The sequence below is a fragment of the Plasmodium gonderi genome (assembly GCF_002157705.1).
Source record: "Plasmodium gonderi DNA, contig: Chr02, whole genome shotgun sequence".
Lineage (NCBI taxonomy): Eukaryota > Apicomplexa > Aconoidasida > Haemosporida > Plasmodiidae > Plasmodium > Plasmodium gonderi.
Window position 1 is genome coordinate 345,859 of NW_021628926.1, and position 15,378 is coordinate 361,236.

A 15,378-nucleotide genomic window follows, 5' to 3' on the forward strand; every position below is an offset into this window, starting at 1 on the left:
TTTTTTTACTTTTTTTTTTTTTTTTTTTTTTTTTTTTTTTCTCCCACTGACTCAGTCTGGTATTCCTTGTAAAATGAGTCAAAGCTGATTGCATTGGGTACTCTTATTAAGAAGCACACGTTTGATTTTGCTCTCTTCCCAAATGACCAGTCAAATGATCACATAACTTGTCAACATGGTAAATTCGCCTGAACGGGTCAGACAATTTAAAAAAATTATCAAAAACTTGTCAATATGATCATTTCGCCTGAACGGGGCAGACAATTGAACAAAATTATCCAAAACTTCTCAACATGGTAAATTCGCCTGAACGGGTCAGACAATTTAACAAAATTATCAAAAACTTGTCAAACTTGTTAACTTCCAACACGCGGTTCGAATTCAATTAACCAAATGAACGATATTCTTCCATTCGTCAGGTAGCATGTCCAATACGTAAAAATATTTGTCATTTTTTTTTTTTTTTAGAAGAAGGATAATTTTCGTCATTTCGTTCTTGCCTATATCTTTTTTATTGTCGTTAATAAACTTTGTGCACTTTTGTAATATCTCACTTTTATTAAAGAGGGATAATGTCATCTCTTTTTGCGTTTCCACTCGATTGCGTAATTTTTGCAATGACAAATTTTTCTCTTCATTAGATGTATTTGCCTCCATACATTGAGGTCCATTTTGAATACTCTTTTGGTAGGATTCACTCGATGATGATTTGACATCATAGGGTAATAAATCTAGACAAACAACTGCATAAAAGTAGCATAAAAATTCATTAACGGACATGTTTGCAATTTGACTGATTAAATTGTTTGCTACACTGTTCAGAATTTTTTTTTCGTTAAAAATGGCATGACATAATCTTGATAAATCTTTACCATTAAAATTTGCAATATTTTGGATAATTATTGGCCTCAAAATTTCCAAATGTTTATGTAATATTTTATATTTGAATAAGCACCACACTAAGAGACACAAATATTTGTGATGAATATTATTTATATAATGATAATTCTTCATGTCATTTTCGACTAGATTAATATACTCCTCGTCGTACATGCATAACTTAGACATGTTATAAAAATTAGTTATTTTATGCAATGTGCTCAATTCTTGATATTTTTTTTTAATTTCACTTGCGATTATGAAAGACATTATATTTTCCTTAAAGAAGTAAGCATTGTCTTTAGTCAAGTCATGCACATGCAGAGATGATATACTACTGCTTGGATATGCAGAAAAATCATTGCTGCAAGATTCTGTCTTAGCTCGTTTTGAATTATTTAGATCATTTTGATTAGATCTATTTGTTTCTTGGTTCTGTTCTCCCGGGACATCATATCGAGAATATCCACTTTTAAAGGAATAATTCGATATGACACTCAGAAGGTCAGTCAATTCGATTGGAGAAAGTAAATGCAACTGTTCTTCGATATGATTAACAACTGTTGACATAAATTGAATAAGAAAATCTTGATGAGAAATTTTTCTCTGATCTGAAGGAATACTTTTTCTAAATTTACTTTGCTTTAAATAATGCCACAATCGTGACATGAAAAAATTATTTTTTTTTTTTTCATTTTCTTCAAATGTTATATCGATTAATATTTTTGTGAATACTCTCGATATTCCTATATAATTATATATGTTTAATTTCTCTTTTATTGTATCCAAATAATTGATAATTAAACGATATATGTAAATATTATTTGTTTTGTTTAAAATGTATAATGGTTCTAATATCAGTAGGATATCTTGTACACTAAAGCAGTCAAGCCTATATTCCAGATATTCCAAAAGTGCATCTACCATTTCTTTTTTCTTATCATAGTAATACAAATAAGAGTAAATGTTAAAAATGTTTACTATTTGATTCGGTGTGTATGTTTTTAAATGGTACATTATTTGTGATTCAACATGTGGGAGGAATACCTGATATATGAATTCCTTCGTGATCTGCTTTTTCAGAATAACATACTTTTCATCCTTTGTAGGTATGGTAGCATCTGCTTTGGAAGATTCTATCTCGTTGTGCACTTTTCTGCCCCTATCGGTGCTTATCTCATTGTGCAATTCCCCTTTGTCTGTAAAATATGTGCTGCTGTTTTGTTTATTACTCCTCCTTTTTTCATCTATAAAATTTTTATATCTTTCAATAACTTTTTTACTATTTTGTGAAATTATGGGATCCTCTGCTTCTTTCTCTTGTGTTATGAAGCCATTTATATCCTTTGACTGTATGCTGTTAAAATATTTAACGTAATGTAAAATCCTCCCTTTTCGAAACAAGTTTATACTATAATGAGCAATGATGGGTAGGGATCTAGTGTGTTTCTTATGCACAAGATTTTTCATCTTTTCATCACCTCACCATTACACCATTACATCATTTCATCTTATTTTTATTTTATTTTTTTTCTCATATCAGGTATGTTTTCATATGGTTTGTCGAACTCAGCAATGGCTAACAGTTTTAGAAACTAGTTTTGCACTAGCAATAATGTGCATAAAAATAGGGTAATATTATTATAATAAAAATGAGGTGAAAAATTATGTCCTTTTTGTGGGAAATAATAGAATCTGCATGGTGTTTTTACACGCTAATGTGTTAAGTATGCATCAGGCAAATACATAAATAAATGCAAATATATATAAATAACTTGTTTATTTTTAAAAATTTTCTCTTCCAACTGTATACTTAAAAATATAAAGCGATTGGCTCTTGAGATACGATGCTGCCTTTTCCTTACTACCGCACACGATGATTTCAAATTTTTTAAGAATATTTCAAGCACGCAATTTGGAGGAGCACAAAATGGGAGAAAAAAAAGGAAGAAATAAAAAGGAGCAAAAAAAAGAGCAAAAAAAAGAGGAACAAAAAAGAGCAAAAAAAAAAAGAAGAAATAAAAAAAATTATCACTCTGAGTATAGGACGGTTCCTTTCCCTGCAGCATACTACATATATATAACCACAGCAGTAAAAAGTAGTGATTGGATTGGGTGAAGCGGGGCTGAGAGTAAAAAAAAAAAAAAAAAAAAAAAAAAAAAAAAAAACAATATAAAATGTTCTGAAATGCAAAAATGTGAATGTGTGAAAAAGCCAAGAGGAGGAACCAAGGACGCAAGAAAAATGTTTTACCAATGCCGAACAAGTATAAAAACCTCTAAGAATGCAAAAATGTAAAAAAAAAAAAAAAAAAAAAAAAAAAACACACAGCATAAACAGTTAGCAGTACATATATGTACTACATGTAATATATAAATACACCTAACCGAAACACTTGCATGTATAGCAACAACTTTAATTTTAAAAAAGTTACACGAGCAAGAAAAATTTTTTTTTCTTTCTCCCAGCACATTTTTCGTTATGTTAGGAGCGTATGACTAAATTTATTGCTTCTTTTTTAAGAAAGAGAAAAGGATACAATCTCTCCTCATCAACAATTTTGATAAAAAGCAAGAAGAAAACCAACACAATAAATAATTTGTGTCACCTCTCAGCTCTCCTTTCCCGGGAAGTTTTCATCGTTTATTTACATTTGTGTATAAAGGAGAAAGGAAATAATTCTTTTTTTTTTTTTTTTTTTTGGGAACACCCCAGCGAAAGACTAGCTAGGCAACAATTCGTGAGCCTACCAAATACACACCTACAGAGGAATCAACAAAAATGGTAAATTCCAATCCCCCACTCTTTCCTCTTCAGATGAGAAAAAAAAAAAAAAAAAAAAAAAAAAGTGATAGAATTAAACAATATCCCTATTATTATCCCCTTTCCATATAGGAGAGATATTCTTTTGCACCCAAAAGAAATATCTATAAATTTTTTTTTTTTTAAAGGAAATAATTATTCTAAGCATTGTTGAAATGATAATGTGAATTCATTACCGTGTGGATACTTTACCACGTCGTTACAATGTAGCTTCACCGTTACATCTGTTCACCGTTACATCTGTTCACTGTTACATCTGTTCACCGTTACATCTGTTCACCGTTACATCTGTTCACCGTTACATCTGTTCACCGTTACATCTGTTCACCGTTACATCTGTTCACCGTTACATCTGTTCACCGTTACATCTGTTCACCGTTACATCTGTTCACCGTTACATCTGTTCACCGTTACATCTGTTCACTGTTACATGTGTTCACCATTACACCACATCTCTCCCCTCCCCCTCTTGCAGGGATCCATATTCAACTACAATGGTGGCTGTGTGCTTGGAATGAGCGGGGCCCAGTGTGTTGCCATCGCGTGTGACTTGAGACTCGGATCCAATAACTTCACAACAGTGAGTACAAATTTTACAAAAATATTCAAAATGAACGATCATGTATATGTAGGTTTAAGTGGCCTTGCTACAGATATTCAAACATTGTATGAACTGTTAAGATATAGGACAAATTTATATGAAATAAGACAAGAGACACAAATGGACATAGACTGCTTCTCAAATATGTTATCAAGTATACTATACTCTAACCGATTTTCTCCCTATTTTGTGAATCCAATTGTTGTTGGGTTCAGAGTCAAACATACCATTGATGATAACGGAAATAAATCTTGTATATATGAGCCTTATCTTAATGCGTACGATTTCATTGGTGCCAAATGTGAAACGAATGATTTTGTTGTTAATGGGGTTACAAGTGAACAGTTATATGGGATGTGTGAATCTTTGTACATAAAGGATCAGGTGTGTGCTTCCGTCCTTTCTGTTCATATGTTTTATATGTATATATGCACATGCACCTGCGTGTGTATCTACGTGTGCACCTGTGTGTGTATCTACGTGTGCACCTGCGTGTGTATCTATGTGTGCATCTATGTGTACAGGTAGAAATGCACGTTCCACACATTCCCACTTTTAACCCCCCTTGTAGGATGAAGATGGACTATTCGAGACAATTTCTCAGTGTTTATTAAGTGCTTTAGATAGAGATTGCTTATCTGGATGGGGAGCCGAAGTTTATGTTTTGTAAGTGGAACCAAACATTAGTTTTTTTATTTTCATTGTATTTGCATTGTGTATTTATTTTATTTTTATTTTTTTTTTTTTTTTGTCTCGAATGGGAAGCCATGCGATGGGTTTCGTTCTGTTGAATATTTTCTTGAGTTAATTTCCCTAGAATTCGTCCACTCGCAGTGCTTCTGTGGACGATTTCATGTCATCTAGAATGGTCTTCTTTTACATCATCACAAAAAAAAAAAAAAAAAAAAAAAAAAAAAAAAAAAAAAATCGCACTTGTTCATACCCCCCTATACATTTTACTATACTGCACTTCTTACTTACATCCCATTTCCAACTTTTTTTTTCAGAACTCCTCATAATATTATGAAAAAGAAATTAAAAGCAAGAATGGACTAAACGCTGAACACACAGATATATCATTATGGCATGGAAAAAAAAAAAAAAAAATATGACACCCCCGTTTTTGTGATTACTTTCTGTCTAGCCTAGTTCATAGACGATATATTAAAAAATTATGAACAAAAGAGAGAGTAGGTATTGAAATCAAAAGGGAGTATCTTCGGCATGTGCTATGTATGTAAACATATGTGGTATTCATGTATGATCTCGTAGATGTATGATCTTATGAATCCTATTGTGCTATGATCCTATGCGTGTTTAATCGTTTGCTTTCACAGTTGTATTTACATGTACACCCAATGAATTATAACCTCATCCCCCCCTTATGCATGGATGTGTTTCAGTTGCATTAAACACCTGCGCGATTGTCAATGCATAGATCATTTTTCAAGTTTTTTTTTTTTTTTAAAAAGTGTGACAAAAGAACAACCCCATTCATTAACCTCGGAAGGAAGCACAAACTGATTATACATACGTATATATATGTATGTACATATGCATGTATGTATATATATTTTTCTTTTTTTTAATCCTCAAAATAAAACAAAGTAAATCACAATACCGTAGCGTACCCTGTGTGCACTTGTGATAGAATATTCTTGGGCCACATGTGTATTCCCCTGTTTACATATCTTGGAGAGACGAACACAATACCAAAAAAAAAAAAAAAACAGAAAAACTCCATTAAAGTGGGAATATGTGCATAATGTTAATATAAAAAGATGAAGAAGAAGAAAAAAAAAAAAAAAAAAAAAAAGTGATCTTCCAAATGAGATCTTAATCGTTTTTCTGGTTTTAACGGGTGAAAATAGTTTTTATTTTATTTTATTTTATTTTTTTTTTCTTTGTCCAGGGGTAGAAGGCACGAATGAATGGGTCTGAGATATTACAAGTTTTTGTGGAGCAATTGCCCCCTTTACTTTATTCGCAATGTTCATGCCTTTGTTGTTTCAAATGATGCAAAATTTTAGCACTTTTAACAAGTCTGCCCTTTTATTTACCTGTCGTCCTGCTCAGGCAGTTTTGAAATGTCGTCAAAATAGGTATATTTTTTTAGCACATTAATTAAGGTTTTTTCTATGGAGATGTATATTACTTCCCATTTTTTAATTCCTAATGTGGAAAAGAATTAACAAAACGGGGGACACAAATGTCTGCTTTTTTTTTTTTTTTTTTTTCGCTCCAAAAAATAACATATATACATGCATACACAAGTGCATACGTCTTAAACACTTGTAACGCACAAGCAAAAGTGTAATATGTAACCCTATATGTTAACGCTTTTGTAATTTCTGTTTACGCTCGCAATGTCAGAAGTCCTTTCAAAGAAAAGGCCCTTTATAAACAAAAATTTCCAAAACATATTTTTTTTACCCACATCATTTTTCATACTCAAAAATTTCAATTCCTTATTTTCATGCTTAGAACGAATGAGGAATATATGTATCCTCCTTCCAGTGTGTATATTTATTTTTCTCTAAAAATTAAAAAAAAAAAAAAAAATGTGATCTATAGTGCTGGCGAGAGTTATTCTAATGCTTTCTTCCTTGTTTTTGTCCTGAGTGCCTATATGTATATATTCAAGCTAGTGCATTTGTGTTTCCCCTTTTTTGCCTGCACCGTTCAGGCTATATAAGCGTTCATTTTATTGTGTTTCCCTATTTTGCCTGCATTGTTCAGACAGTACGCGCGTGAGGTGTTCTTTTTTTTTCCCCATTTCTACAGAATGGCATACTACTATACATTTTAAAAACGCGCTTCAGCCTGCAAAATGGAACAAATTGTGTGAACATACACATGCATATGCATTTATAAATACACAGCGCATTAAATAGGGTGTAAACCTGTGCAAGTGTAGTTAAAAAAAAAAAAAAAAAAAAATAGTAATTGTGGTTTGTTCAGGCAGCACATTCCTAGCTTTATTATTATTATTTTATTATTTTTATTTTTTATTCTTTATTATTTTTATTTTTTATTCTTTATTATTTTTATTTTTTATTCTTTATTATTTTTTTTTTTGCATTCCGTTCAGGCGAAAACAAATTTAATTCACTAAAAAAAAAAAAAAAATATTCATGCAGGAATGGAAGGATTTTTCAGCCAACATTTAATGTCTGCACAAATATGAATCTATAATAAAACTCTATATGAAATATATACTAATAAATCATGCTTCCAAATGTTACTTAATTATATCTGAGGGGACTTACTCGAGCCGGTGTTACGACTCTCTCCATTCCCGCCCATTTAATGTACAATATATATATATATATATACATATATATATACATATATATGTTATCCCCATTTACCATTTTCTTTGTACTTCATTTGGTCTCCTCAGTTAGCTTAAATGTAGCTCATAAGAATTCGTTCATAAACGGCAGTTTTGAAAATGTTTTAAAATGCACAAGATTTCAGAGCAGGAGGAGGCGGAAAAAACATTTTCAGAGCAACAATAGTGCTACACATACACAGAGCAATGTGATTTTTAAGCAAATTACAGAAAGAGATTATCCCTTTAGAAAATACAATATCGGTGATTTGTTTTATGGAAGAATATTAAGTATGAATAAAAAAAATGTAAAGTTGGACATTTTATGTGATAGAAAAGCATATTTAAACACGTCAGAATATTTTCGTTCTCCTATTTTACATAAATATATATTTGTGTTGCTAAAGATACATAACATTATTAGAGTGAAAATTAAATATATTCAAAAAATTCATCAAAAAATTACGGTACATATTCAGAAATATTCTTACGATGAAATATTATCATCTTTTAAAAATGACTATAATTTAATTAACGCAAGAATATTGGATGTTAAAGGAAATCACTTGTTACTTTACTTGGCTCCAAAAATACACGCCAAATTGCCCCTTCCACATGGAGGCGAACGCATCGAAAGATTCAAATCTGGAAATGATATTCTTGTTAAAATTGATTGCTTCGATAAGGAGCGGGAGGAATTGTATGTGAAACTTCCCTAAATTGAGTGAGGCCTATTTGTGTAGGTGCATTGTTCATTGGGGTAGCTACTTCTGAGTGGCTACTTCTGAGTGGCTACTTCTGGGTGGCTACTTCTGGGTGGCTACTTCTGGGTGGCTACTTCTGGGTGGCTACTTCTGGGTGGACTTCTTAAAAGACGAACCCATTTTGAAGGCATCATTTAAGACCGAGGAAGATTTTTGGTTAGCTCAGTCAGGTAATCATCCGTTATGTTTTCCACTGGAATATCCATGAGACGTCCCTCGAGGAGATCTATTTTATTTCTAGCGGAGTGTTCAACCATCGAAATGATGCTGCAGAAATCAGATGTGCCATTGGATTCAGAATTAAAAGATGAGTTCGAATTACGCATGTAATTTATAACCGTTTCCATTATTGTTTTATTATTGAGGATTGAGAGGTCTTCTCTGAGGTGGCAGTAATCAAAAAGAATATCAAAGACTTTGTTGTATTCATTTATATGTTCCATGTTAAGTATATCTTTATCGTCATCAGCAGCAGCATCCATCTGTGGATGGTGCATCGAATTATTGGTGAGAGAAACGAATGCATGTGCTACATTGGTGTTATTTCCATTTGTGCAAGTATCTCCTCCTGTTTGAATTCCACTGTTGTTTTTTCTTTTTTTTCTACAAAAAGATAAGAACTCCGATGGATTTGCTATATTATTTGTAAATATTGAACCGAACAATTGTGTATTTATTATGTTAATGTCATCATATTCGACTTTTAATTTCACTAGGGGTTTATCATAAATACCTTTTTTTATTTTTAAGAGATCAAATGTATCACTAGGATTTGAAAAAGCAACATGAATAAATGTAGTTGAATAGAATTCATCATTTTGCAAATTCTGCATAAAATCATTTATATCTCGCTTAGATATTATGGAATCAAAATATTCATCCAACAGTTCCTTATTTGTGTAAATTTCGCTAGCCAAAGAGTTCTTCAGATTGGCATCACTTACGAGTGTACCTTTTGCTTCGACATTCTTCCCATCACAGATTTGTTTTCCCATTTGTTTGCACATTTCTTTATCCACTGCTGTGCCCTTTTGCAGAGCTACAACATGAGTGTATTTGTTTTCCATTTTAGAAGACTCAGGTGAAAGAAAGAAAATTTTTCTGAACAAGTAATATTTTTTCACTTGTTCAAATAGATTTTGTTGAAAATTAGTTAAAATATTATTTGTCTGTTCATGCAAAAATTGCTTCAATATGGATTCATCTTTGAAATTTAAATTGTAATTAGCTAGTCGAATTTCTTTAAATTCAAATGGTCTCACTGTTTCTAATTGAATTTTTAAAAAGCGAAATCTCTCATTTCTAATTTCCAGTAAACCAATATACTTATCCCCACATTCATTTGTACATAAAGATGTTCTAACAGAAGAACCTAATTGTAAATTATAAAATGAATTGTATAAACTTTCCTCTAAGTAGGGTTTCGAGTAATGCTCATGTCCCCATATAACCAAATCAATGAATTTGGGGATAAAAGATTCTTTAATATAATTTTTTAAATTATTTCCATGTGCACATCTGACATATCGATTTTGATGTAGAACGAGAATATTTATTCGCTTCTTATAATCATCTGATAACATAAACTTTATTCTTTTGTTATCAAAGGCTCTATACAACCGTTCATCCTTGATCCATCCGATTGCATAAATAGCTATTTTTGTATTCCCTTTGTTTAAAAGAATTGGTTTCACCACAAGATAGTTCAGGTTGCTTTTTCCTATGTAATTAATTAGGTTACATACATTCAATATGTCCAAGGGGCAGATATAGTCGCAGCTGTATGGGTAATCATGATTCCCGTGTATCGTGAAAAATGGAATGCACATTTCGACCTTCTCCCTTACTGAACACATCCTCACGGAGTCGCACATATCGTAAGCAGTTCCCTCCTCCCCACGTCCACTTCTGCTAGATCCGCTTCTACTACTGCCACTACTGCTAGATCCCCTTCTGCCTCCTCCGCTTCTATCACTATCAAACCGCACAACCCTGCATCCATTTTTTTGTCTCCTCCCAGCAATGTGTCTACTTCTGCTTTCCCCACCAGGTTGCTCACATTTCTTACTCGGCTCATTCTGCTTAATCTGTTCCCTCCGAGTGTGATGCAACTTTGGGTTCTCCCTACACGAGCCCTCACTCTTTGTACTTCCATCCTCATAGTATGTATAGTTACAATTCTGCACTTCCTTCACGCTAACACTGAATCTTTGTGCAGATCTATGGGAAGATATTTCTGTTTTGGAAAAATTAGCTGGTTGCGTCATGGGTGAAGAAACAGAGTCCTCCTCTTCATGAGCACTAACATGACAGTAGTTCCTTATAATTGCCATGGATTTAAAAAGTGTATATTCAGACACTTTATTTTTATGAAATAAATCACCACTGTTTAGAATCATATCGACATTTAACTTGTTTGCAATGAATAAAATTTCTTCAAAAGAGTTGAAAGTATCTTTTCTTTGTACTGAATTATTTTCTTTATACCCTAAGTGGTTATCTGTGCATAATAAAATTTTTAGCGTATCTGGTTCATTTTTAGATAGGGTACATTTTATGTCTTCAATTTTCATACTTTTGAAATTTACACTCTCTTCTTTCTCGGTTATTTTATTGTATTTTTTTTCTTTCTCTTCTCCTATGTTGTAATTCCCTTGTGTTTGCATAATCACTGTGGTGTTCTTATCTTTTTCGTGAAACTCTGGACAATTGAAAACATCTTTCTTAACATTGGAATTATTCCTTTGCTTTGTCAATTCTTCTAACAATAAACTTTGTTTCTTCTTTTCCATGTTCTTTTCCATTTTTGTATTTAATGGGGAATTTAGCATTTCATTATTGTTAGTCTCATTTTTGAAATCAAATCTCACGCTTAATCTGTCTTCATCGCTTGTAATCTGCTCATTTCCATTTTGCTTCTCCTCATCTGTAGTCCTACATAAGCTACCATAAGATTCTTCTCTCTCTAATCTATTTTCTTTTATCAAATGTTCAATCGAATTGATATTATCATAAACACTTGCTGTGTTATTCACATGACAAGAAGCACTTCCCGAATAACTTTTTTCCTCACTAAGATTACGCTTATCCTTTGTTTTTCCCTTCTTTTGTGTTATCTCTGAAAAATGGGTTCTACTTTTGGGTTCTACTTTTGAAGATGTGTTTTCCTTCACCTTCTCCTTCGATGATAAATTATGTGTCTCTTCCTGCATGAAATATTTCCTTATGTCGTAAGAATATCCATAATTCTTTTTCATGTCATAATGAATCTCCCTTTCTTGCTTCATACCTTGCTTGGGCAATATAGTTTGATCCTTCTTGTGTCCTCTTCTCGAGTTTGATTTCTTCTGAGCTTTTCCTTCAATCAAAAAATGATCTTCAGAATCGAGTTCATGCTGAAATGTGCATCCTTGCGAATGGGTCTCCTGATTCTCTTTATCCTCTTGACTATTATCTGCATGTTCACAGTTTTTATCTTCAAAATGTTTCTTATCTTTCTCTTTCAAAAGTAATTCACTCGTTTTGTGAAAGTTACTATACAGACTTTTAAGAGATACCACTTTCGTGTTTTTCCCTTTTTCATGTTTCATTTGGAGCTGCTATTCCTTTTACTTATTTATTTACTTATTTATTTACTTATTTATTTTATTTTTTTATTTATTTTTTTTGGTGTGAACCAAAATCACACATCTGAGAATGCAATTCGTATCACACCGTCTGTAGTGGCAGGATATGCATCCTTTATACCTGTGTTCTTTACAAACAGAAAAAAAAAAAAAAAAAGTAAGCATTCAATCGAACGTAATACAAATTGAGAAATTGCCAATGTAACTAGTGGGGTAATCGCAGACACTTTCGTACGTCCTCCCCCAAGGGGGTTCTTATACATGGCGAAAATGAAAAAAAAGAGAGAAGAAAAAGGAGAGAAGAAAAAGGAGAGAAGAAAAAGGAGAGAAGAAAAAGGAGAGAAGAAAAGAAAGCGCAAAAGTCATGCACACACATGTTCTTCTAACTACACTTTTGCTTCTAACTACACTTTTGCTTCTAACTACACTTTTACTTCAAACTACACTTTTACTTCTAACTACACTTTTGCTTCAAACTACACTTTTGCTTCAAACTACACTTTTGCTTCAAACTACACTTTTGCTTCAAACTACACTTTTGCTTCTAACTACACTTGTGCATGAGCTATGATGAGTGATACACTCACCCCCGCTTAACACACGGCATGCAGTGAAATGATATGATCAATGGCCAACTATTGCACTCTAAGACAAATGCAAATTTTCGTTTTAAAGCGAAAAGAGTACATGTTTCCTTGGGAGCAAAAACCAGTAGTATGGCTTGAGGTGGGAATGAGATTGGAAATTAAAAAAGGAAAAAAAAAAAAAAAAAACTTACTCAGGTAGGGTTAATATTCACGTCACATTTTCCATTCGCATAAAAAATGTGGAAGTGATAAAAAAAATGTAGAGGAAGAAGTGAAAACAGATCAACTGTATTTCTTCAAAACATTGATAAGATCTCACTGGAAATAATCTGTTACAAATATTATTTTTTTCTTTTTCAAAATTGGTCATAACGGAAATGTGTGTAAGAGGTTGTACATATTATTACATATTATCTTTTGTTCAGATTTCTTTTTTTTTTTTTTTTTTTTTTTTTTTTTAAAACACAATGCACAGTTATATGCATGAAAAATTGAGTATTTAAAAAAAAAAAAAAAAAAAAAAAAGGAATACACATTTGAGGGAAAATTCCCTCGCATAAGTACCTTTTTACTACTTGTGAAAAAACTTCACGGGTGGGATGAAAAAATAAGTTGAGTAATATACTTTGTATAGATTAATTTCATGAATGACGTCGAGGGAAACATAAGTAAGAAGAAGAAGGAGGGTAATAAACAAATTTCTACCGGTACGTGTCATAAATTTATTGGTAGAACACTTAAATATGAGAAAAAATGCAAAAGTAATAATAAAAATGAAAAGAGAAAAAGCAACACCTTCGTACACATACTGTGCACTAGTAGAGCGATAGACATACTTATGAAGCAGAGAATCTAAATCTTTCGTTGTGTTGTAAAGCTCAGATTTGTTAATTAAACAATGGAAAATACCACTAAGGCAAGTTAAATACAAAATATAAGAACAGATAAACATAAAACAGTTCCATTTCTGCAATAATTGTAAGAGTAGATACAAAATGGAAAATATCACAATTAGAATAACCATTAGGAGATACATATTTATATTTTGAAAATAATACCCTTCTAAATATTTCATCTCCGTTTTGTCATTATTATGCACATATATAAATTCTTTAAAATATTCTTCAATCTCTTTGTTGGTTAGTTTTCCTTTCTCTTTTTCACTCAACCGTTTCACATTCTTTAAATAATATTGCAACATAAAATTCTGTTGAATTCTTGCATAATGATCTGAATGTTCGAATGTCTTCTCCCCTATGTATACAAATTCTGGAATGCTGTCGACTCCGTGCATATATTTCAACGGGATCATGTTTTGTTTATGAAAATTCACATAAAAAAAGAAAATGGGCAATGCCAATCTGTGCTTGTATCCTCCTCTTTTCACATCCACGTATCCATTCGGGTTCGTGTCTCTCATCGTTGACTTGGCAATTGTAATAGTCTCCCATACAGCTGCAGTTTTCCCTTTTCTGTATAACGGAGTATCTCTCGATTTGGTAGCATCTCTCGAATTGGTAGCATCTCTCGAATTGGTAGCATCTCTCGAATTGGTAGCATCTCTCGAGTAGGTACCATCTGCAACTTCTCCCTCATTGTACAGAGGAAAATTCTCCCAAGTGTATTCTCTTGCAACCCGGTTAAATAACTCTAGTAAGATGAGGCTTCTCCTATCAAACTTGGCAACTCCATTAGAACTCTCGACATCTATTAAAAATAAGACACAATCATAATTCTTCGCCTTATTCAAGACATAATCAACATAATCGTTAAGAGTTAGTTCGTGTATATATATGAATGAAATGTGATCCTTCTCATTTTCCTTCTCGTTTTCGCTCTCGTTTTCTTCTATTTTTCGATGCTTGTCATTAATGTCGAATTTGATTTTCTTGTTTATCAGTTTTTTTAGTTTTGCCAATTTTGATTCCTCCTCATCGAATATGCCATAATGGCACTCTGAATGTCGCACTACCAGTATAAGCACTACAAGCAACAATGACAGCTGCAGCAGAGATAGCGACAGAAGAAGAGGTGTACCTCTCAGAGACTTTCTGTAAGTCATTTTACATCCATATCATAATATTATGAATCTATCTGTCCATGTGTTTATCCACATCTGCTTCCCACCCAAGCGAGTTCATTATCATCTCGTTCAATTAGACATGTAAAGAAATGTCCTTATTGGAACTTGTCGGTGTCCGCCCCGGTAAAGAAGCCAAGGGAAATTGGGGGGAAAAAGGAGGAAAAAAAAGGAGAAAAAGAAGGAGAAAAAAAAGAAGAAAAAAAAAAAAAAAGTGTTTTATTTTAACTCACCTAGGCTTATAATGGGACAAAACTGAAAAATCTTCAAATTCCAATCTCAATAGTTTCCATGTGCAAGAATTTATGGCGTTTTTCCAGTACATTGCACTTCCACTCCCGCTGCTTCTTTTTTTTTTTTTTATCTTAAAAATGTTGTTGTATTCAAAAATGAGGACCAAGGGATAGTAGCATCTTAAAAAATTATTCATTTCAAACATGCAATTTTTTTTTTTTTTTTTTTTTTTCTTTCTCTCCCAACAAAACTTGGATATCTACTGGAGCATTTTCACACAAGTTGTGCCATATGTATCGCATTTTTTATGACAATATCTGGATACTTTTTTTTTTTTTTTTTTTTTTTTTTTTTTTCCTTTTTTGTAATTTTTTCATGTGCCATTTTTATACCGTTTTGGTTTATTCGTTCTTCCTATTTAGTTACACTGGATTTTATGTTATCTATAC

General features: G+C 32.3%; 5 protein-coding genes across 5 annotated transcripts; 2 read left to right on the top strand and 3 right to left on the bottom strand.

Moving 5' to 3' along the window:
- Positions 1 to 381: 381 nt before the first annotated feature.
- PGO_020660 (hypothetical protein, conserved) lies at positions 382 to 2,349 on the bottom strand (the record flags this gene model as incomplete). Its single annotated transcript, XM_028685884.1, has 1 exon — positions 382 to 2,349. The coding sequence occupies one exon, from the start codon at positions 2,347 to 2,349 to the stop codon at positions 382 to 384; it is 1,968 nt and encodes a 655-aa protein (XP_028541685.1).
- A 1,868-nt stretch (positions 2,350 to 4,217) lies between these two features.
- On the top strand, positions 4,218 to 5,360 carry PGO_020670 (proteasome subunit beta type-3; the record flags this gene model as incomplete). Its single annotated transcript, XM_028685885.1, has 3 exons — positions 4,218 to 4,688; positions 4,876 to 4,970; positions 5,312 to 5,360. The coding sequence occupies 3 exons, from the start codon at positions 4,218 to 4,220 to the stop codon at positions 5,358 to 5,360; spliced, it is 615 nt and encodes a 204-aa protein (XP_028541686.1).
- A 2,298-nt stretch (positions 5,361 to 7,658) lies between these two features.
- On the top strand, positions 7,659 to 8,357 carry PGO_020680 (hypothetical protein, conserved; the record flags this gene model as incomplete). Its single annotated transcript, XM_028685886.1, has 1 exon — positions 7,659 to 8,357. The coding sequence occupies one exon, from the start codon at positions 7,659 to 7,661 to the stop codon at positions 8,355 to 8,357; it is 699 nt and encodes a 232-aa protein (XP_028541687.1).
- A 179-nt stretch (positions 8,358 to 8,536) lies between these two features.
- PGO_020690 (double-strand break repair protein MRE11) lies at positions 8,537 to 11,992 on the bottom strand (the record flags this gene model as incomplete). Its single annotated transcript, XM_028685887.1, has 1 exon — positions 8,537 to 11,992. One exon carries the CDS (start codon positions 11,990 to 11,992, stop codon positions 8,537 to 8,539), a length of 3,456 nt encoding a protein of 1,151 aa, XP_028541688.1.
- Positions 11,993 to 13,186: 1,194 nt separating this feature from the next.
- Positions 13,187 to 14,677, bottom strand: PGO_020700 (hypothetical protein, conserved; the record flags this gene model as incomplete). The annotated part of the gene is made up of 1 exon (XM_028685888.1): positions 13,187 to 14,677. The coding sequence occupies one exon, from the start codon at positions 14,675 to 14,677 to the stop codon at positions 13,187 to 13,189; it is 1,491 nt and encodes a 496-aa protein (XP_028541689.1).
- Between the last annotated feature and the right edge of the window lie 701 nt (positions 14,678 to 15,378).